The sequence below is a fragment of the Plecotus auritus genome (genome assembly GCF_963455305.1).
Source record: "Plecotus auritus genome assembly, chromosome: 4".
Lineage (NCBI taxonomy): Eukaryota > Metazoa > Chordata > Mammalia > Chiroptera > Vespertilionidae > Plecotus > Plecotus auritus.
Window position 1 is genome coordinate 98,878,255 of NC_137775.1, and position 22,014 is coordinate 98,900,268.

Consider the following 22,014-nt stretch of genomic DNA (forward strand, 5'->3'; position numbering starts at 1 on the left):
TTATTATATAGGATTTCTAGTGGACTATACACTCCAAGTTTCAAACTTAGAAATAAAGTTTGAGATCATAACATTTCCATAAGTCAGAGACTTAAATATACTGGCCTCTCACCATCAATGTTCTAATTTTTCAAGTGATGAGATAGATGATATCCAAGCTACAATGACCAATCCTATCTAATGAAAGAGTAATATGCAAATTGACTGTCACTCCAAGACACAAGATGGCCGTCCCCATGTGGACACAAGATGGCCGCAGGGGAGGGCAGTTGTGGGCAGTTAGGGGTGACCAGGCCAGCAGAGGAGGGCAGTTGGGGGAGACCAGGCCAGCAAGGGAGGGCAGTTGTGGGCAATCAGGCCAGCAGGGAGGGGAGTTAGGAGTGACCAAGCCAGCAGAGGAGGGCAGGTGGGGGAGACCAGGCCATCAAGGGAAGGCAGTTGGGGGAGACCCAGGCCTGCAGGGGAGGGCAGTTGGAGGGGACCAGGCCTACAGGGGAAGGCAGCTGTGGGCAATCAGGCCAGCAGGGAGGGGAGTTAGGAGTGACCAGGCCAGCAGAGGAGGGCAGTTGGGGGAGACCAAGCCAGCAGGGGAGGGCGGTTTGGGGGGACCAGGCCTGCAGGGGAGGGCAACTGAGGGGGGACCCAGGCCTGCAGGGGAGGACAGTTGGGTGGGGACCCAGGCCTGCAGGGGAGGGCAGTTGGGGGGGACCAGGCCTGCAGGGGAGGACGATCAGGCCAGCAGGGAGGGCAGTTAAGGGTGACTGGGCCGGCAGAAGAGGGCAGTTGGGGGAGACCAGGTCTGCAGGGGAGGGCAGTTGTGGGCCATCAGGCCAGCAGGGAGAGCAGTTAGGGGTGACCAGGCCAGCAGAAGAGGGAAGTTGGGGGGGGACCAGGCCTGCAGGGGAGGACAGTTGGGTGGGGACCCAGGCCTGCAGGGGAGGGCAGTTGAGGGGGGACCCGGCCTGCAGGGGAGGGCAGTTGGGGGCGACCAGACTGGCAGGGGAGGGCAGTTAGGGGTGACCAGGACGACAGGGAAGGGCAGTTAGGGGCAATTGGGCCAGCCAGGGAGCAGTTAGGCATCCATCAGGCTGGCAGGGGAGTGGTTAGGGGGTGATTAGGTTGGCAGGCAGAAGCGGTTAGGGGCAATCAGGCAGAGGCAGGCAAGTGATTGGGAGCCAGCAGTCCTGGATTGTGAGAGGGATGTCCGACCGCCCGTTTAGGCCTGATCCGGGATCGGGCCTAAACGGGCGGTCGGACATCCCTCTAGGGGACCCAGATTGGAAAGGGTGCAGGCTGGGCTGAGGGACACCGCCCCCCCCCCCCCGGTGCACGAATTTTGTGCACCGGGCCTCTAGTGTACTATAAAGACTGATTATACATGTAAAATAACAATTGCTATAAATAAATAAAAAATTTTATAATACATCCAGTCCTTGTTTTTATGGCAAGAAGGTAAAAACTAATTAATAATACACTAATATATATTATTTTAAACATTAGATTTCCCCTTTACTATAGATATTGATTGAGTCTACGGCTTATAAATACCAGAAAGTGTTCTAGTATCTACAATCATCTCCAGTAGCAAGTACTGGCCTCATCACACAAATATAAAAGATCCCTTAATGATATTGGGTGAATTGGATTTCATTGCCCTTCAGACCTCCTCACCCACTCATCCCCTGTACCTCTCAAGTCTAAGGTTCCTTGAGTTCCTGCCTGCACTCCTGCACCCACTTCACCCACTCAAAGCATCCTCAAATTCTCTGGTTTTCGAAGCAGCCAAGGGACACAATCCCTGCCATCGTGGAGGACATACTCCAGTGGTTGTAGAGAATTGAGCTGTGTTAAAAAGAATTTTTTTCAGAAAAAATGTAATAGTAGAAACCAAGATGGCGGCATAGATAAGCACCTAAACTGCTGCCTTGCACAACAATTTCAAAACTACAACTAAAAGACAGAAAGGACATCATTCAGAACCACAGGAAGGCTGGCTGAATGGAAATTCTACAACTAGAAGGAAAGAGGAAAGCTCACGGAGAATAGAGGAGCAGCAAAGGGCTGAGGTACGGAGACATGCGCAGAGAGGAAGGGCAACTGAGTGCCTGGCTGACTTTCTCTGGCAGGAGGGGGAAGGAAGCCCCCGAATGCACTGAACCCCAGTTCCAACTGCACTGAAACCCAGTTCCGGGCGAAATCCCGTGGACCCAGACTCATACAAGGGGAGTCTGGACTGTCAGGTAGAGATAAAGGCACACAGAGACTCGGAGACCTTGGGGAGCCACAGCGGGTCTGGAGGCGTGCACACGAGTGCTCGCAGAGAAAGCTGAATGCGGAGGTTGCCGCAGGCATTCCCTAGTGGAAGGGAGTCGGAAGCTCCTGACTGCACTGAACCCTAGTTCCGACTGCACTGAACCCCAGTTCCGGGCGAGCCCCTGGGGACCCATGCTCTTACAGGAGGAATCTGGACTGTCAGGCGGAAACTCAGGGGAATCGCGGGAGGCAGAGGTCTGGAGGCGCGTGCTCAAGGGCAGGGCTGACAGGAAGCCAAGACTGTCTGTTCTGCCCTGAGACTCCGCCCAATCCAAGCTGAGCACAGAGGCTTTTGCAATTTGGCAAGTCTAATCCTATAAGGCTGTCTCCAGCACCGAACTTCTCCCAGCGTAGACACAGCTGATCCTCACAGCCAATGGCCTGGAGGTCTATTCCTCCCAGTGATACCAACAACAATTAAGACTTAACTACAACAAGGCTGTACACACAGTCCACAAAGGGGTGCACCAAGAGCGTCCACCTCAGGTTAACTGGGGAGGCCAACCCACTGGGCCATATAGGAAACCTAGCACACAAAGCTACCCTACCAACTCAGGGAAGCAGTGAAAATGCGGAGGCAAATAAACAGATCACAAACGAAAGAAATGGAGAAAAACAAACGACTGGATATAGAATTCAAAACCACGGTTATAAGGTTTTTCAAGAATATCCTAGAAAAGGCCAATAAATTTAGCGAGACCCTCGAGGATATGAAAAAGGACCAACTAGAAATTAAACATACACTGACTGAAATAAAAAATATTATACAGAGACCTAACAGCAGACTAGAGGACCGCAAGAATCAAGTCAAAGATCTGAAATACAAAGAAGCAAAAAACACTCAACCAGAAAAGCAAAAAGAAAAAAGAATCCAAAAATTTGAAAATAGTGTAAGGAGCCTCTGGGACAACTTCAAGCATACCAACATCAGAATTATGGGGGTGCCAGAAGAAGAGAGAGAGCAAGATACTGAAAACCTATTTGAAGAAATAATGTCTGAAAACTTCCCCTACCTGGTGAAAGAAATAGACTTACAAGTCCAGGAAGCACACAGAACCCCAAACAAGAGGAATCCAAAGAGGACCACACCAAGACACATCATAATTAAAATGCCAAGAGCAAAAGACAAAGAGAGAATATTAGAAGCAACAAGAGAAAAACAGTTAATTACCTACAAGGGAGCACCCATACAATTGTCAGCTGATTTCTCAACAGAAACTATGCAGGCCAGAAGGGAGTGGCAAGAAATATTCAAAGTGATGAATAGCAAGAACCTACAACCAAGATTACTCTACCCAGCAAAGTTATCATTCAGAATGGAAGGTCAGATAAAGAGCTTCACAGATAAGAAAAAGCTAAAGGAGTTCATCAACACCAAACCACTATTATATGAAATGCTGAAAGGTATTCTTTAAGAAGAGAAAGAAGAAGAAAAAGGTAAAGATAAAAATTATGAACAACAAATACATATCTATCAACAAGTGAACCTAAAAATCAAGTGAATTAAAAATCTGAGGAACAAAATAAACTGGTGAATATAATAAAATTAGGGGCATAGAAAGGGAGTAGACTGATAATTCTCAGGGGGAAAGGGTATGGGGGTGCAGGAACAGACTGGACAAAAATCGTACACCTATGGATGAGGACAGTGGGGGGGGTGGTAAGGGCAGAGGGTGGAGTGGGAACCGGGTGGAGGGGAGCTATGGGGGGGAAAGGAGAAACAACTGTAATAATCTGAGCAATAATGATTTATTAAATTTTTTTAAAAAATAATTTTTTCAGTGATTAATGTTATACTTACAGATTATTATTCAAGCAGATTCTATATTAGATGAAGGTAACTAAATGACTTCTATTTTCTGTTCACTCTAAGAATACTGTATATAATTGTGCTATCTTCTTAGACTCTCTATATAAGTAAATCCTCTAAGGACCCAACCTAGTGTATACATTTCAACTATTTCACCTATGCTGAGGTCAAAGTTTACTCCTTGTAGTATGCCTTGAGATGAAAAACATGATAAACAGGAACAGCCCTTGTTTCCTTCTCTCCTTAAGCACCGATACAGAGTATTCATTTCTACCTCTCTGTATTAAAATGTTAAGAAACATAATTCCTAAATATCTAAAAAATTAGACATTTGGATAAGTTGGGAACCTTGAAGATGCTGAAAAACATTATCTCCAGAAACTAACAGCAAGCTCTTGAGCAATTTTAATAAGATAAGTAGTAATAGTCATCATTTATTAAGTATTTTTTTCAGGACCAGGCACTATTATACAATATTTCTTTTTTTTTAAATATATTTTATTGATTTTTTTACAGAGAGGAAAGGAGAGCGATAGAGAGTTAGAAACATCGATGAGAGCCAAAACCGGTTTGGCTCAGTGGATAGAGCGTCGGCCTGCGGACTGAAGGGTCCCGGGTTCGATTCCGGTCAAGGGCATGTGCCTTGGTTGCGGGCACATCCCCAGTGGGAGGTGTGCAGGAGGCAGCTGATCGATGTTTCTGTCTCATCGATGTTTCTAGCTCTCTATCCCTCTCCCTTCCTCTCTGTAAAAATATCAATAAAATATATTTAAAAAAAAAAAAAAAAAAAAAAAAAAAAAAAAAAGAAACATCGATGAGAGAGAAACATCGATTCAGCTGCCTCTTGCACACCTCCTACTGGGGATGTGCCCGCAACCAAGGTACATGCCCTTGACTGGAATCGAACCCGGGACCCTTCAGTCCGCAGGCCGACGCTCTATCCACTGAGCCAAACCGGTCAGGGCTTTCTAATCCTCAAAACAACATTGGGCATTATTAACCCTCATATTAAAGATGAGGAAGCTTCAAGAAGCTAAAAGACTTGCTGAACACACAAGTGACAGAGTAAAAATATACAGCCACCTTTCAGAATCCAAAGTCCTGGTTCTTTCTGCTACCTTGATGTATCTCTCAATTTTTCAAAACAGACAATTTCATTATTTGTGTCAAATACATATGACAATGCTGCTTTAAAATTTTTATTGCTTTTAAATGCTAGTTTTAAGACACAAAACAACCATTTTACCCTTGGAAAGATATAAGGATTGTAATACAAAAGCTATGAAATTCAAATTTTAGTTTCTTTAGTAAAAATGAGGTATAAGTTTACAAAACAAAATGAAACAATTTAATATCCAGGTTAGACTGAAGACCAAACAAAAACCCAAATGCCTGAAGAACAGCCCCTCCTTTCTCTTTTGTTTTTTTTAATACATTTTTATTGATTCCAGAGAGGAAGGGAGAGGGATAGAAACATCAATGATGAGAATCATTGAACAGATGCCTTCTGCATGCCCCACACTGGGGATCGAGCCCGAAATCCAGGCATATTCCCTGATCAGAAATGGAACTGTGCCCTAACCGGTTTGGCTCAGTGGATAGAGCATCGGCCTGCGGACTCAAGGGTCCCAGGTTCGATTCCGGTCATGGGCATGTACCTTGGTTGCGGGCACATCCCCAGTAGGAGGTGTGCAGGAGGCAGCTGATCGATGTTTCTCTCTCATCGATGTTTCTAATTCTCTATCCTTCTCCCTTCCTCACTGTAAAAAATCAATAAAATATATTTAAAAAAAAAAAAAGAAAGAAATGGAACCGTGACCTGGTTCATAGGTTGACACTCAACCACTGAGCCATACAAACCGGCCCCTCCTTTCTTTCTCTCTCTCTCTCTTTCTCTCTCTCTCTCTCTCCCTCTCTCTCTCTCTCTCTCTCTCTCTCTCTATCTCTTTCCCTCTCTCTCCTCTCTCTTTTAAAAATATATTATTTTATTGATTTCAGAGAGGAAGGGAGAGGGAGAGAGAAACATCAATGATGAGATTCATTGATTGGCTGCCTCTTGCGTGCCCCCTACTGGGGATCAAGCCCGGGCATGTGCCCTTGACGGGAATCAAAGTGGGACCCATCAGTCTGCAGGTGGACGCTCTATCCACTGAACCAAACCGGCTAGGTCCCTTCCTTTCTCTTAATGTACATGACTGTTATTTTGACAAGGAGCTAAGCATCACATCCATTCCAGGTAAGTTATATGAGCAAATGTTTATAAATTACCCTAATTATTTTCAATGAACCTACCCTAATTTGAGCATTTCTTGCAAAAAAAAGGTGTTATGTTTTCATGATTCTGACATTTGCTTGTGACTTAAATTTATAAATAGATCGAAATTTAAAAATTAAACAGAGGCAAAAATAAAGTGGCCATTTGATTTACCACAAAGTGAAAAAAAAAAAAAAAAAATTCAAGCCCTAACCGGTTTGGCTCAGTGGATAGAGCATTGGCCTGCAGACTCAAGGGTCCCAGGTTCGATTCCGGTCAAGGGCATGTACCTTGGTTGCGGGCACATCTCCAGTGGGGGGTGTGCAGGAGGCAGCTGGTTGATGTTTCTCTCTCATCAATGTTTCTTACTATCTCTCTCCTTTCCTCTCTGTAAAAAATCATTAAAATATACTTTAAAAAAACAAATTCAAAACACATCCACCAGAATGGCTAAAATGAAAAATACCAAGTGTTGGCAAGATGTAGAACAATCAGATTTCCCATACACTTCTGGTAAAAGTATAAATTGAGACACTTTGGAAAACTTTTGGCAGTATCTATTAAAATGTAATATATGCATATCCTACAAACCAAACATCCGCTCTTACTAAACCCCCAACAGATATGTGTACATTTGTTCACCAAAGGACACACATTCCCAACAGCACTACTCATCATAGCCCTAACTTGGGAAACTATCCAAACGTGCATTATTAACAATAAAATGGATAAATAATTACAATACTATACAGTAATGAAAATGGAGGATCTATACCTTGATGCAACAATCGGGATTAATCTCACAAAAATAATGTTGAGCTAAAGAAGCCAGACATAAAAGCATACATACTATGTGATTCCATTTACATAAAACATAAAAAGACAAAACTAATCTAAACTGCTAGATATCAGGACAGTGGTTACCCTATGGTGAAGGTAATGATGAACAGAGACACAAGGGGGCTTCTTGGGTGCTGGTAATATTATTCCTTCATGTGGGTGCTGGTGATAAGGGTATGCTCGGTTTAAAATATTCAACAGATGAGAATCATTACAGCATAGCAGCAGAGTAGGTTAAAAAGCACAGCTCTGGAATCAAAGTGTCTGTATTTGAATTCAGTTCCATCACTTATTAGTTATGACTTTGGGCAAGTTATTTACCCTCTCTGTGCCTCATCTATAATAATAAAAGCATAATATGCTAATTAGACCAGATGACCTTCTGGGCGAAGCTGGGCTGCGAGGGAAGCCAGGGTTCCCAGGTGCCTGCTGCCGGCCGGAAGGAAGCCCGGTCCCGGGTGCCAGAGGGAAGCCAGTGCCGGCAGCCAAGGGAAGGAAGGCCTACTCTTGCACGAATTTTGTACATCAGGCCTCTAGTTTCTTTATAAAATGGGCCTAATATCTATCTTATTTAGTTAGTTTGAGGCTTAAATAGTCCTAAGACTTATAAAGTGCTTATTTGCACAGTTGGCTCTTACTATTATTTTCTAAGTAAATAAAAGCACTATATTCTGAAGCAACACAAGATAAGAAAGGGAAACAAAGACATATGATTTGACTATTACTAGAAAATGCATAAAATAAGTATTTGTGAAGGGAAGGTGACAATAAAGGAGCATGACCTAGAAGTTGAGACTAATCCTACCAACCTTCACCTACACAGACCCTGCGCAAGAAGTTAGCCTCTGTGAGCCTTCAGCTCACCACTGTCCACCGGGGGTGGCCACAATGAGCTCTTCAGGGGAAAGAATACTAATGACTCCTGGCTGGTTTGGCTCAGTGGATAAAGTGTCAGCCTGTGGACTGAAGGGTCCCGGGTTCGATTCCAGTCAAGGGCACATGCCTGGGTTTCGGGCTCGATCCCCAGTGTGCAGGAGGCAGCCGATTAATGATTCTCTCTCATCACTGATGTTCTTATCTCTCTCGCCCTCTCCCTTCTTTTCTGAAATCAGTAAAAATATATTACTAAAAAAAAAAAAAAAAAAAAAGAATAGTAACAAGTGGAGGCACTGATCAGGATCTAACAGAGCTGAGCGCAGTCAGACTCTCTTACTCTCCATAAGGATTCTGAAATTTTCTATGCCTCAGAATTTCACCTAATGTTTATATTTTTAAAATACCTACCATGTTTATCAGCTATGTCTCTGTCACTCAAGATCATTATTTCCTGCAACTATTTGGAGTAAATAATTAAGACTTCTAATTGGTTTCTAAAATAGCCAGTCAGGTGGGTTGCTGTCATTCACACTGTGGTTAGTGTTCCTAACTTATCTGGCCATGTTATAATAGCTACTTTTTATAAACCCTATTTACATGCCAGGTACTACAATACTTTATCCCAATCCTCAAAAAAATCTGCTGGGTATGTAGTATTCTTCCTTATTCTCATCTTTTACAGATAAGAACACTAAGGCTCAGAAAGGCTGCCTGTTCATTAAAGTGGCAGAGCTGGAAGGTGAATCTGGCTTGTTTGGCTCCAGAGTCCTTGCTCTTTCCATGAACCATAGTCCCCTGACTTACTTCACAATCATATTTCCTCTTACTTGTGTAATAAAAGGTCATTAACTAAGGTCATTAGCTAAAACAAGAAAAATCTAACTTAGTGAAAAATCAATTTGGATATTTTTTAAATAATCACTTTTGTTTCTAAGTGAAGGTCTTCTCCTGGGTCTATTTAAATGAATTTTGTGTGTTGAAGCTACTTGTATTACACAGCAATCATCCAAACCATAGGTTAAAGCCCTTAAAAGACATTTACATTTCTTCCCTGCTGAATCCCCAGTGCTCAGATCAGTGCCTTGTCTACAGTAGGCACTTAACAAAAATATTTTAAATACTACTTCCCTCAAATCTTGTTTACCAAAATACTCTACTAAGAAGGAAGATGCATTCCAACAAGACACTTTAATATCTGAAACTTCGTGACTAAAATTAAACATACTATGGAAGTCACTGGGATATCTTTCCTGCTATCAGACACTTCCCTCCAAATCAAGTGGCACTGTCATCATCAGCAACAAGTAATTATTAAACGCCTACAAATGTTTACTTAGCCTAGTAACTCGGTCTCTTTCTCTCCTCCCTCTCCCTCTCAGGTTTGGCAAGCCACCGAAGCTAGTTCCCCTCCAGGCAGGCCAGCCTCTGCAGGTGCAGTAGAGACCATAGAGAGACACAAATGTCACACATGCTTAGCCAGTTATTCTAAGTCAAACAAATACAAAGGCCCCAGGAGTATGACCTTTCCTTCAACCAGGCAAATGTCCCAAACCTCTTCCTGGAGCCCTGAATAACTTCCTCCTTCTCCTCCTCAATCAACCTGAAGAAACCAGCAATTTCTCCCAATGTCTGCCATATCTATTTCTACTTCATCTAAAAGAGATAGTTTATTCACTAAGGATTCACTAAGTATGTTAGCATAAATTTCCTCTTTAAAAACCCTATCCTCATAGGGATATGAAGTACACAGAATATGTGGAGTAGGAAGCTGGGTTTTCTTCCACTACACGTCAGGTATCCTCTCTAGGCTGTTTCCTCAGCCATAACATGTGAGGTTGAACTAGTCATGGGCTATTCACCTGGGTCCAGAATGCCTTGCAGGGTTCAGGCATGTGCTTTAGGGGTTCATACCCCCCACCCGGGAACATATATAAAAAATTAACTGTTCACAAAAATGGATTTTTCTGGAAAAGTCCGACTTATACTTGTTGCTGTCACACAAGCAGAGGCCCCAAAATTACCATACTTTGTGTTTTATTGAGTACTCACTATGTACAAGGCACTGTGCTAAGTCCTTACATATATTAATTCATGCAACCTTCACAATAACCTTTTAAGTTAGATACTATTATTGTCCTCATTTTACAGCTGAATAGAGTAAACCAGGAAAGGCCTAGGCTCTTAAACACAATATTTTGTTAGGTGAGATCATCTCTAAACTCTAAAATTCTGATTCTATGTTCATTCAAATTATCATTAGTCCTACTTATTTAAATCTTTACACAGAACAACCAAACCCATGGAACATCCAGATGAAAACAGTACTACCTGAAAAGAAAGGGGTTAATCCTAGCAAAGGATCCAAAGGCACTTTCTAGCTCCAGCAGCCAATCTGCTTTTACTTTTATAACGTGGTGATAAAAAGGTGTATCTCAACCTATTACTAATTAAAGTCTAAAATTAAAGTAACAGTAAATAAGTCAGAGTGCCAACCAGAAGAGGGGACGCAGTGACAGCAATAGTGTCCACATACTGCTCACCAACAGTGAGAAGACCAATGAGGATAATCAGTGCAAGGCCGCTGTCCGGTCTCGACTGGCTCCTCCCCCTACTCCCACCTCCTGAAAACCGCTGACCACTGTGGCACCACGGTTTGAATCACTCTCCACCTGAGATACAGAGCTGGCTAAGGGTATTCCGGCATCACCAACCCCCGCCGGGAATAAGGAGTGAACATTAAGCGAAAGCCTAGCTTCCAATTTTTGTGGACACCAGTTCTGACAACCCCCAATAGTAACACAGGGGTCAGCAGTTATCCAGTTACACCTGCAAACTGTATTGCCTGCCACCCTCTTCTGCCCAAATTACTGAGGGACATTACAGTGCTTAAAAAATGGCCTCAAAGCAGAGGTGGACACAGTTCTTTTCACAGGCTGTCAAAAACCTCCACATATTAAAGGGAAGGTTATTGAAACTTTATGCCCAACTCTCTTGACCTGTCCCCATTAGTCTGTGTAATGAGAAGAGAAGCAAAGGAGGGAGCAGGGAGATCAAAGGGACGGCCCTGGGTAAAGGGATATCTTTTCCAAGGGTGATGCAACAGGGTCAGCCAGACGACCCAGGGGAGGAGCTGGGAGCTTCTGGGAAGGAGAAAACCAGCGTTGGAGTTAGACATCTGAGTGGAAAACGGGTTATGAAGGACTGGGTGCGAGGGTTATTTAGAACGGCTGAGGGTGAAGGGTCTGGTCTGGAGCAGTCCGAGGAAGGAGAGCAGCTTGGAGGGCTTGGTGGGTGGGTACCCGGAGGGGAGAGGGAGGGAGGGGCAGCGGGTCCCACCAGGAGGGGGTGGGGGGAGGAAACACAGCCGGGGCGGGCAGGAAAGGGTGCAGTCGTGGGGGCCTCGGAGGGGACGGTCACATGCAAGGGAGGTCGGCGTGACCTGCTCAGCGGTCTGGGAACTAAGGGAGGGGTAGCCACCGGGGATCCTTGAGGGTCGGGGGGATAGAGGAGCTGGTAGGTTGCGGGGGGAACGGGAGTGCCGGGCACCAGCGCAAGGGACCAGGGCGACGGAAAACAGTGGTGACAACGGCCGGGGCCAGCGGAGCGAGAAGAAGACTGTCCAGCTCCAGCTGAGGCGGGGGCCGCTCGGAGTCCTGACTCCGGCTGAAGAGAGGGAGGCCGGCCCGTGGCGCGGCGTCCGGGAGGGGAGTCGAAGGGGGTTAGGAAGGGCCCGGGACCGCTGCAGGATGGCGCTCTCACCGGGACAGGTGCTTCAGGATCTGCTTCTTAATGATCCCGGCCATGCCGGAGCCGCGTCGCGCGTGGAAAGCAAGTGGGCGGCTGTGGCCTCCTCAGCCGTGAAGAAGCAGCTCCTCACCTCGCCGCGGCGCGGGGACTGGATGCCGCTGCCATGGCGCTCTCCCGCCCCTGCCGGCGCGCTCTAACTCCGCCGCGATCCCACCCACCTGCGCGGTGCCGCGGGCGCCTGCCCTGACCAACGCAGAGATAGCGCACTGCCGGCCCGACTCCCAGCAGCCTGAGGCGCGCGTGGTCATAGGCCGGGCGCGCGACGAGGGGCGGGGCGCGGCGGTTCCGCCCTCTCCCTCCGCCGGACGGCTGGCCTCTCAGCGGAAGGAGATCTAAATGGCTTATTCTCTGAACTGCGAGTAGTTCACACTCCGAGAGTCGCCTCGAAGCCTCGGAGGAAAGGCTGGGTGTTTGTAATTTTTTGAAGGAACTCGCTAGGTAATCGCGCAGTTCCAGGTCCACTTGTCATTCATTTCCTTCACACATTCACTCATTATTTGTTGAACAACAACTGACTCTACTCCAGGAATCAGAGTGGGAAAGTGGAAAGTAGTTGCAGGGACCTCACAGGTCCATAGAATTATTGGGTCTGCTGCTTCGGACTAAAAAACAGAGGGGCGCCTAGTCATCTTCCTTATGCCCCTCTTAGCCTCCACCCGGTTACCAAAGTTTACTCAACACTCAGGTACACCCCTGCCAAAAGAAAATAAGACAGCTTGTAGCTGAAACCGGTTTGGCTCAGTGGATAGAGCGTGGCCTGCGGACTGAAAGGTTCCAGGTTCAATTCCGGTCAAGGGCATGAACCTCGGTGTGGGCACATCCCCAGTAGGGGGTGTACAGGAGGCAGCTGATTGATGTTTCTCTCTCTTCGATGTTTCTAACTCTCTCTCCCACTCCCTTCCTCTCTGTAAAAAATCTGTAAAAAATCAATTAAAAAAAAAAAAAAAGGTGTTCCTGCCTTTAAAAAAAAAGAAAAAGAAAAGAAATAATTGCCTAATACAAGGTCATTAACATTTACATCTATGGCCCTAACTTTTTTTTTGGCTCAGTGGATAGAGCGTCTGCCTGTGGACTGAAGGGTCCTGGGTTCCATTCCGGTCAAGGGCACATGCCCAGGTTGTGGGCTCGATCCCCAGTAGGGGTGTGCAGGAGGAAGCCAATCAATGATTCTCATCATTGATGTTTCTGTCTCTCCCTCTCCCTTCCTCTCTGAAAACCAATAAAAAAATATTTTTAAAAATTTACATCTATGTTTTCTTCTAAAAGTTGCATATTTTAGCTCTTACATTTGATTCCTTTTGAGTTAATTTTGTATATGGTGTCTTCATAATTTTGCATGTGGATATCTAATTGTCTTAGCATCTTTTGTTGAAAAGAATATTCTTTCCCCAGTGAATTATCTTCGTGAAAGTCAATCAATTACCAATAAAAGTAAGGGTCTACCCCTGGCCGATGTTGCTTAGTTGGTTGGGCATCTTTCCATGCATCAAAAGGTTACTGGTTGACTCCCATTTAGGGCACAGGCTGACTCACAACCAGGGCACATGCCGGGGTTGCAGGCTGGATAGGGGGCCTGCGGGAGGCAGCCGAAACACATCAAGGTTCTTCTTTCTCTCTCCCTCTTCCTTCCTCTCTCTCTAAAAATCAATTTTTAAAAATATTTTTTAAAGTAAGGGTCTATTTCAGAATTCTCAAATCTATTCCATTCATTTTTGTCTATTCTTACACCAGTAACAATGTCTTGATTAGTGTAGCTTTGTGAAAGTTTTGAAGGAATCTATAGTGTCTTTGAGTGTATAGCTTTCATAGCTTTTAGTTGTTTGTCCAGTTATTACATTATTTATTCATACCTTATCATAGTCTACTCATCTTGCCACTTATCAGTTCAAGTGAAGTATAAAATCTTACCTCCCTTAATGTTCCTTTTCCCTCTGGTAGGTATAATTGTCATAAATATTTCCTCTACTTACATTTAGAGCTACATTAACCAGTGTTATGATTTTTGCTTCAACAATTCTATATAATAGTTGACTGAACGGCAGAATGACCGGTGGCTATGACGTGTATTGACCACCAGGGAGCAGACGCTCAACACAGGAGCTGCCCCCCAGCCCGCAGCCCCAGATTGCCTGAACAGGGCCTGTCGGCCATCTTCTCGGTCCCTTCCCTCAGCCAACAGGCTCTGATCGCCCAATGGCAAATGGGGAACCAGGGGTGGTTGGAGGCAGATGTAGGCGACGTAGGCGACTTGTGGTGGGAGGCGGGGCCAGCGAGCCATTGGTACTCCCTTGTAGGTAACTAACTGTTTTTCTCTTGCTGCTTTTTTTTTTTTTAATATATTTTATTGATTTTTTACAGAGAGGAAGGGAGAGGGATAGAGAGCCAGAAACATCGATGAGAGAGAAACATCGATCAGCTGCCTCCTGCACACCTCCTACTGGAGATGTGCCCACAACCAAGGTACATGCCCTTGACCGGAATCGAACCTGGGACCCTTGAGTCCGCAGGCCGACGCTCTATCCACTGAGCCAAACCGGTTAGGGCTCTTGCTGCTTTTAAGATTCTCTTTTTGTCTTTTGCTCTTGGCATTTTAATTATGATGTGTCTTGGTGTGGTCCTCTTTGGATTCATTTTGTTTGGGGTTCTCTGTGCTTCCTGAACTTGTAAGTCTATTTCTTTCACCAGGTGGAGGAAGTTTTCTGTCATTATTTCTTCAAATAGGTTTTCAGTATCTTGCTCTCTCTCTTCTTCTGGCACCCCCATCATTCTGATGTTGGTACGCTTGAAGTTGTCCCAGAGGCTCCTTAGACTATCTTCATATTTTTGGATTCTTTTTTCTTTATGCTTTTCCGGTTGGGTGTCTTTTGCTTCTTTGTATTTCAAAACTTTGACTTGATTCTTGTGATCTTCTAGTCTGCTGTTGGATTTCTGTATATTATTTTTTATTTCAGTCAGTGTATGCTTAATTTCTAGTTGGTCCTTTTTCATATCCTCAAGGGTCTCACTAAATTTATTGGCCTTTTCTAGAAAATTCTTGAAAAACGTTATAACCATGGTTTTGAACTCTACATCCAGTAGTTTGCTTTCCTTCATTTCTTTCATTTGTGACCTGTTTCTTTGTCTCCACAGTTTGGCTGCTTCCCTGTGTTGATGGAGTGGCTTTGTGTGCTAGGTGTCCTATAGGGCCCATTGGCTCAGTCTCCCCAGTTACCTGAGGTGGACACTCTTGGTGCACTCCTTTGTGGGCTGTGTGCACAGTCTTGTTGTAGTTAAGCCTTGATTGTTGTTGGTATCACTGGGAGGAATTGACCTCCAGGCCAATTGGCTGTGAGGATCAGTTGTGTCTACACTGGGAGAACTTCAGTGCTGGAGACATCCTTATGAGACAAGACTTGCTTCAGTGGGGCTTTGGTGCTCACTGAGTCTGCCCCCTGAGTGTGTCCCTTATGGATCTGAGGAGTTGTAATCTGGATGGTCCCACTCTGACCCCTGGATACACTGGCTCTTGGGTCTCCAAGGAGGTGCTAATTTAGCCTCTGCCTGAGGCCACCTAGCAGGAGCTACAGAGAGATCTGTATATTCCTCTTCTTTGTTTGGGTTTTGGAGGTGCCCAGATGAGGCCCAGCTGTGAAGTAATGCAAACTGCTGTGGGGCCTTGGGCCTTCTTTTGGATGTTCTGGGTCTCTCTGACTCAGCTGCAGTTTGTTAGGTAAGTTTAGACTTCAAAGGACCAGGCCATTCATATGCAAAAGCCTCTGCGCACAGCTTGGATGGGGCGGGGTCTCAGGGCGGAGCAAACAGCAATGGCTTCCCATCAGCCCTGCCTTAAGAGGGCCCCGGGTCTCAGTGTCCCTTGGTAATTGCTGCATGCACCTCTGAGAGAAAGCCACCCTCGAGTTCCGCCCGCTGCCAGACAGTCCAGTTTCTCCCTGTATGAGTCTGGGTCCCCAGAGTCTCACCCGGAACTGGAGTTCAGAGCAGTCGGGAACTTGTGTCTCCCTTTGGATTGAAAAAGCCAGCCGAGTACTCAGTTGCCAGCCCTTTCTGCGCATGTGCGCCTCCGTATTTCTGCACTTTACTTCCGCAGCTCCTCTGAGTCTCAGTGTGCTTTTCTCTTCCCTTCTAGTTGTAGAATTTCCACTAGCCAGCCTTCCTGTGGTTCTGGATGATGTCCATTTTGTCTTTTAGTTGTAGTTTTGAAGTGGTTGTGCAAGGCAGCAAGTTCAGTTGTTTACCTATGCTGCCATCTTGGTTTCTCCCACATATTCTTTTTAAGTACAATTTTTAGAGGGTTTTTTTGTGTTGTTTTTTTTTTTTAAATATGGAATGCTTCACGAATTTGTGTGTCATCCTTGCGCAGGGGCCATGCTAATCTTCTCTGTATTGTTCCAATTTTAGTATATGTGCTGCCGAAGCGAGCACCAATTTTTAGAGTTTTGACAGGTTTCTGTATATCTCTGTAAAATCATCCCTATCAAGATATAAATATATCCATCACCCATTACTCTAGCTGTTTTGAGCTACACTGGCCTCCCTGCTGTTCCTCCAATATAGTAAGCAGACTCCCACTTCAGCGTTTTTGTACTTGCTGCTCCCTCTGCATGGAAAGGTTGTGACTTGACATCAGCATGGCTGCCCTCCACTACCACTCTCCTCATGTCTTTCCCCCAGAGTCATCCCTAATCTGGCACTTCCTATGTCCCTTACCCGCTTTATTTTTCTTCATGGCACATACCACACTGTTGTTAACCGTCTAATTTTCCCTTTATACTGTAAGCTTCATTAAGAGGAAAAACTTTTGTTTTACTATTGTGTTCCCATCACTTAAAATGGTGTCCAAACTGAGATCAATACAAGAGTGGCAGACCTGAGGCAAGCTTTCCTAGGGAAAGTTCATCAATACTACTCTCTTCCTGAGCATTTTTTTTATTAGTCAAGTTTTAGGTTCAGCTTCATATAACAGAAAACTCAAAATAATACGTGACTTCAATAAAAAAGATGTTTATTTCTCTTTCACATAGAAGAGACAATTCTTTTTAAAATATATATATATTTTATTGATTTTTTTACAGAGAAGAAGGAAGGGAGAGGGATAGAGAGTTAGAAACATCGATGAGAGAGAAACATCAATCAGCTGCCTCCTGCACACTCCCTACTGGGGATGTGCCCACAACCAAGGTACATGCCCTTGACCAGAATCGGACCTGGGACCCTTCAGTGTGCAGGCCAACGCTCTATCCACTGAGCCAAACCAGTTAGGGCTAGAAGAGACAATTCTTGGTAGCTCATCAGTCATTAGAGACCTGGGCTCCTCCTGTCTTTCTAACACCATCCTTCCTCGCTAATCCAATGTCCAAGATGTTGTTTGCATTTTAAACAAACATATCTAGATTAGTGTCAAAAGGAAAGAGGGCAGAAAAGGGACATGTTCTCTCCTGTTACATGGCCGCACCAAGCTACAAGCTATGGGAAATGTGCTTTTCACTACAGACGGCCATGGATCCAGATAAAAATTGGAGATTCTATCATTATTATGGATAGTAATAGAAACTGGGGTGGGCAATTATAATGTCTGCTACTCTAGGCTCTCTTGTGTCACCCTTCTTTTTGTCTCTCTTTACAGGCTTCACTACCAGCAGAGGCCTGAGAGTTAAAAGGGATAAAGGGGCAAATGTAGCATCTATATCAGGGGTGGGCAAACTTTTTGACTCGAGGGCCACAATGGGTTCTTAAACTGGACTGGAGGGCCAGAACAAAAGCATGGATGGAGTGTTTGTGTTAACTAATATAAATTCGAAGTAAAGGAGCAGAGGGGAGACCAAGAGAACCGGATAGAACAGCCGGATCCGGCCCGCGGGCTGTAGTTTGCTCACGGCTGATCTATATATATAAAAGCCGAAGTAACCTTTATGCTGAATGACCAGAATGACCAGTCGACCAGTCCTATGATGTGCACTACCCACAGGGGGAGGGCTGCTCAGCCAGAAGCCGGGCTCACGGCTGGTGAGCACAGCTGCGACAGCAGGAGCCTCTCCCAACTCTACGGCAGCACTGCCTAACCCTAACCCTAACCTTAACCCGGGATGAGTGCCAGCAGCACGGTACCCTGCCCTGGCTCGGGCCCCTCCTTGGCCTCCTGCCGCTTGGTGCACTGCTACATCCCCCGAGGGGTCCTGGATTGCGAGAGGGAGCAGGCCAGGTCGAGGGATACCCCCCGCCCCCGTGCACAAATTCATGCACCAGGCCTCTAGTTTGAATATAGAGGTAAAATTCTTTGTTCTACGGGCCCTGACTGGGTAGCTCAGTTGGTTAGAGCATCCTCTTGATACACCAAGGTTGTGGGTTCAACCCCCAGTCAAGGCACATACAAGAATCAACCAATGAATGTATAAATAAGTGGAACAACAAATCAATATTTCTCTTTCTCACTCCCTTCTTCTCTCAAAAAAAAAAAAAAAAAAAAAAGTTAAAAAAAAAGTTTTGTTAAAAAATTTTTCTTTGGCCCTAACCAATTTGGCTCAGTGGATAGAGCATCGGACTGCGGACTCAAGGGTCGTCCCAGGTTTGATTCCGGTCAAGGGCATGTACCTTGGTTGCGGGCACATCCCCAGTAAGGAGGTGTGCAGGGGGCAGCTGATTGACGTTTCTCCCTCATCGATGTTTCTCTCTCTCCCTTTCCCTTCCTCTCTGTAAAAAATCAATAAAATATATTTTAAAAAAATTTTTTTCTTTGTCCTACCTTTTACTTCTTCATTCTTTCAACAACCACCCCCTAAAAGTATTAGGATGTGACATACAAGCAAAGAAGAGGGGGGTAAGGATTAGGAGACCTGCTTCTCAGGATCACTATGAAAGCTGATTAAGTACTTACAGAGAGCTTTGAGATCTTGCTTTCTATGCAGTGTCCTAAGTCTTACCATTAAATGAGAACTAAGTCAATGGGATTTTTAAAATATATTTTTTTAATTGATTTCAAAGAGTAAGGGAGAGGGAGAGATAGAAACATCAATGATGAGAATCATTGATTGGCTGCCCCCTACTGGTGTTCGAGCCCACAACCCGGGCATATGCCCTAAGCTGGAATTTAACCTAGGACCCTTCAGTCCACAGTCCGGTGCTCTATCCACTGACCAAACCAGCCAGGGCTCAATGGGCTTTTCTTAATTGGCAACTGGGGAAAGATACTTATTCAAAAGGAACAAGTATGGAGAAACTGGATAATCACCTTGCTAGGTGATCGAAATTACTATCACCAACAAGGGCAGATAGATGGACTCTGTGACTGTGCCTGCCTACAGATGTGATATACTAGGGACACAACTGTGGACATGTACCCGAATGTAATCATGAGGAAACATCAAACAAATCCAAAATGAGGAATGTAAAACATTCTGTTAAATAAAAGTTGGCAAGTTGTCAGTTTCACAAAAGACAAAGAACAGCTGAAGACTTGTTCCAGATCAAAGGAGACTGCCAGCCGACGTGGCTCAGTGTTTGAGTGTTGACCTATGAACCAGGTCACAGTTTGATCGTGCACATGCCCGGGTTGTGTGCACCATCACTATTGTGGGGGACATGCAGGAGGAAGTTGATCAATAATTCTCTTCCATCATTGATGTTTCTATCTCTCTCTCCCTCTCCCTCCCTTCCCCTCCCTCTCTGAAACCAATACAAAGGTATTTTTTAAAAAAGAAAAAGGAGCCTAAGTAAAATACATGATTCTAGAGGGGATGCTATACAGTAAAGGAAAAGGAATATAAGGACAATGTTAGATCAATGGACAAAAATGAAATATGGCTGGTAGATGAAATTATCAAATCAAAGTTCAATTTTCTGAGCTTGATAACTAAACTATGATTGTGTAAGAAGATGTACTTATTCTTAGGAAATACACAATGAAGTATTTATGGTAAAAGGCATGATATAAGCAACTTTCAAATGGCTCAGAAAAAATATATGAAGACAGCAAGCAAGCAACTAATAAAGCAAATGGATGAAATGCTAACAGCTAACAAGTGGTGATTCTGGTCAAATGTATATAAGTGTTCATTGTACAGTTCTTACAATGTTTCTATAAGTTTGAAATCCACTCCCCGCCCCTCCTCCCTACTTCTAAAAAGCAAGGACAATAAATAACATTCAGAATATTTTATTCCTGCACTTGTCTGTTAGAAGTCTAACCCTTAAGCTTTCAATTGGAAGGGAAAGAAGTCACTTCAATTAGTTAACATTTATTAACATTTTCATGAAAACCAACATACCAGGCCAGCCTTCAGGACATTTGTCAGAGAAACCTAAGGCAGGCCAGGCTTTTTTCTCTTCACCAAATGTATCTAGGAGCCTAAAAGATACCATCTGACTGAACCTGTGTAATGGGGACAATCACTCCTGGACTTTTTCTGTACAGGAGGACCAAATTAGCCTGTGGCTCTATGGAAGGATCCCATTTCTCAGGCAGTTGGGAATCAAGCGGACCGGCATTCTGACAAACCATTGGAGACATGGTAGTGGAAATAACTAGAACTTTAACTATACTCCCCACGGCTTTGGATCTGCCCACAGAAAAGGAAGCAAGTGTATTACCCCACATCTACACTAACTTCTTCAATTCTTGCTATCTAGTAGTACTGATTGCACCTATACAAATTCTTACACACTCTGGAAAAAGCTTCCTTTTAAAAAGACCTGGGTTGCCCTAGCTGGTTTGGCTCAGTGGATAGAGCGTTGGCCTGCAGACTGAAGGGTCCCAGGTCCGATTCTGGTCAAGGGCATGTACTTTGGTTGTGGGCTCCATCCCCTGTAAAAGGGCGTGGAGGCAGCTGATGGGTGTTTCTCATCAATGTTTCTCTCTATCCTTCTCCCTTCCTCTCTGTAAAAAATCTATTAAAGTATTAAAAATAAATCAATAAATAAAAAGATGTGGGGTGTTTCTAAGTACTCAAAGCTATTTTTAAAAACCTAATAGTATCTGTGAGCTTCTGTGTATACAAAAAAAGACACTCTCTTCACCCTTGGCCTGACCAAGCCATCCAAACCAGAACTTGCTGACTCACACGTAAGCTCAGTTGCCAAGGTTTCCCCTAACAAACTCTTAAATCTGCAGAAAATGTTAATAACAAACCTGAGCTACAAATTCAGACATATAAACTATCAATTTCTGAGAATGAAGTTTTCTTTTAAAAGATGTGACAATGAGCCCTGGCCAGTGTGGCTCAGTTGTTGGGTGTAGTACTATGCACCAAAGGGTTGCCCGGTCCATTCCCAATTGGGATGCATGCCCAGATTGCAGGCTCAATCCCCGGTGGAAGGGAATATGGCAGTCGATGTGTCGCTCTCACATTGATGTTTCTCCTTCACCTTTCCTGTCTCTCTAAAAAAATCTTTATATTCTTAGATTAGATCCTGCAGCAAAGTTTGCCAAACCCACTAACAATAAATATTTCCTAGGGAGCTTTCCCAAAATGCAAATTTCCTAAGCCCCACACAAGATATACTGGATCAAAATCTGGAATCTTTATTTTGAATAAGGTCTGCTATGATTCTGATGATCAGCCAAATTGCAAACTGCTGGTTTATGACACAGTCTGCCGTAACATCACTGTAACAATAACCTCAGATGACAAAGATGGTTTGTTTTTGTTATAATGATTCAAAGTCCAAAACATACAAGGTGACCAGACTCTCCTTCCCCTGTCCTCCAGCCACCCATTTATTTACTCTTTATGGGCAACTAATACTACTAGTTGTTTTATCTGTCCTCCCAGAGATCCTGTATGCATAAAAGCACTATAAATATTTGCTTTAAAAAAAGAATAGCAGGAAACAATACCTTGTTATGTGAATAAACCAAGGTGAAGAACATGTGTTATCTTGGAAATCTTTCCTCATCAAACATAAAGAGCTTCCTTATTTTTTGTTTTCTTTTTCAAAGATTTTTTATTGATTTTCTTAGCAAGAGGAAGGGAGAGAAACATGAACATTGATGGCTGCCTCCCACACTCTCCCACTGGGGATCAAGCCCGCAAACCAAGCATGTGCCCTACCAGAAATCAAACTGGCAACCCCTTGGTGCGCAGGATTGCGCCCAACCATTTGAGCCACATTGAACAGGGCT

General features: G+C 44.5%; 1 protein-coding gene across 1 annotated transcript in view; it reads right to left on the bottom strand.

Annotated features, from left to right (window-relative positions):
* The window catches only part of BLTP3A (bridge-like lipid transfer protein family member 3A), a 71,462-nt gene extending 59,340 nt beyond the window's left edge, over positions 1 to 12,122 (bottom strand). Inside the window, exon 1 of the mRNA XM_080663217.1 lies at positions 11,853 to 12,122. Within this exon, the coding sequence (XP_080519343.1) occupies positions 11,853 to 11,896 (44 nt within the window). The 5' untranslated portion in view covers positions 11,897 to 12,122. The remainder of the gene's footprint in view (positions 1 to 11,852) is intronic.
* Positions 12,123 to 22,014: the final 9,892 nt, after the last annotated feature.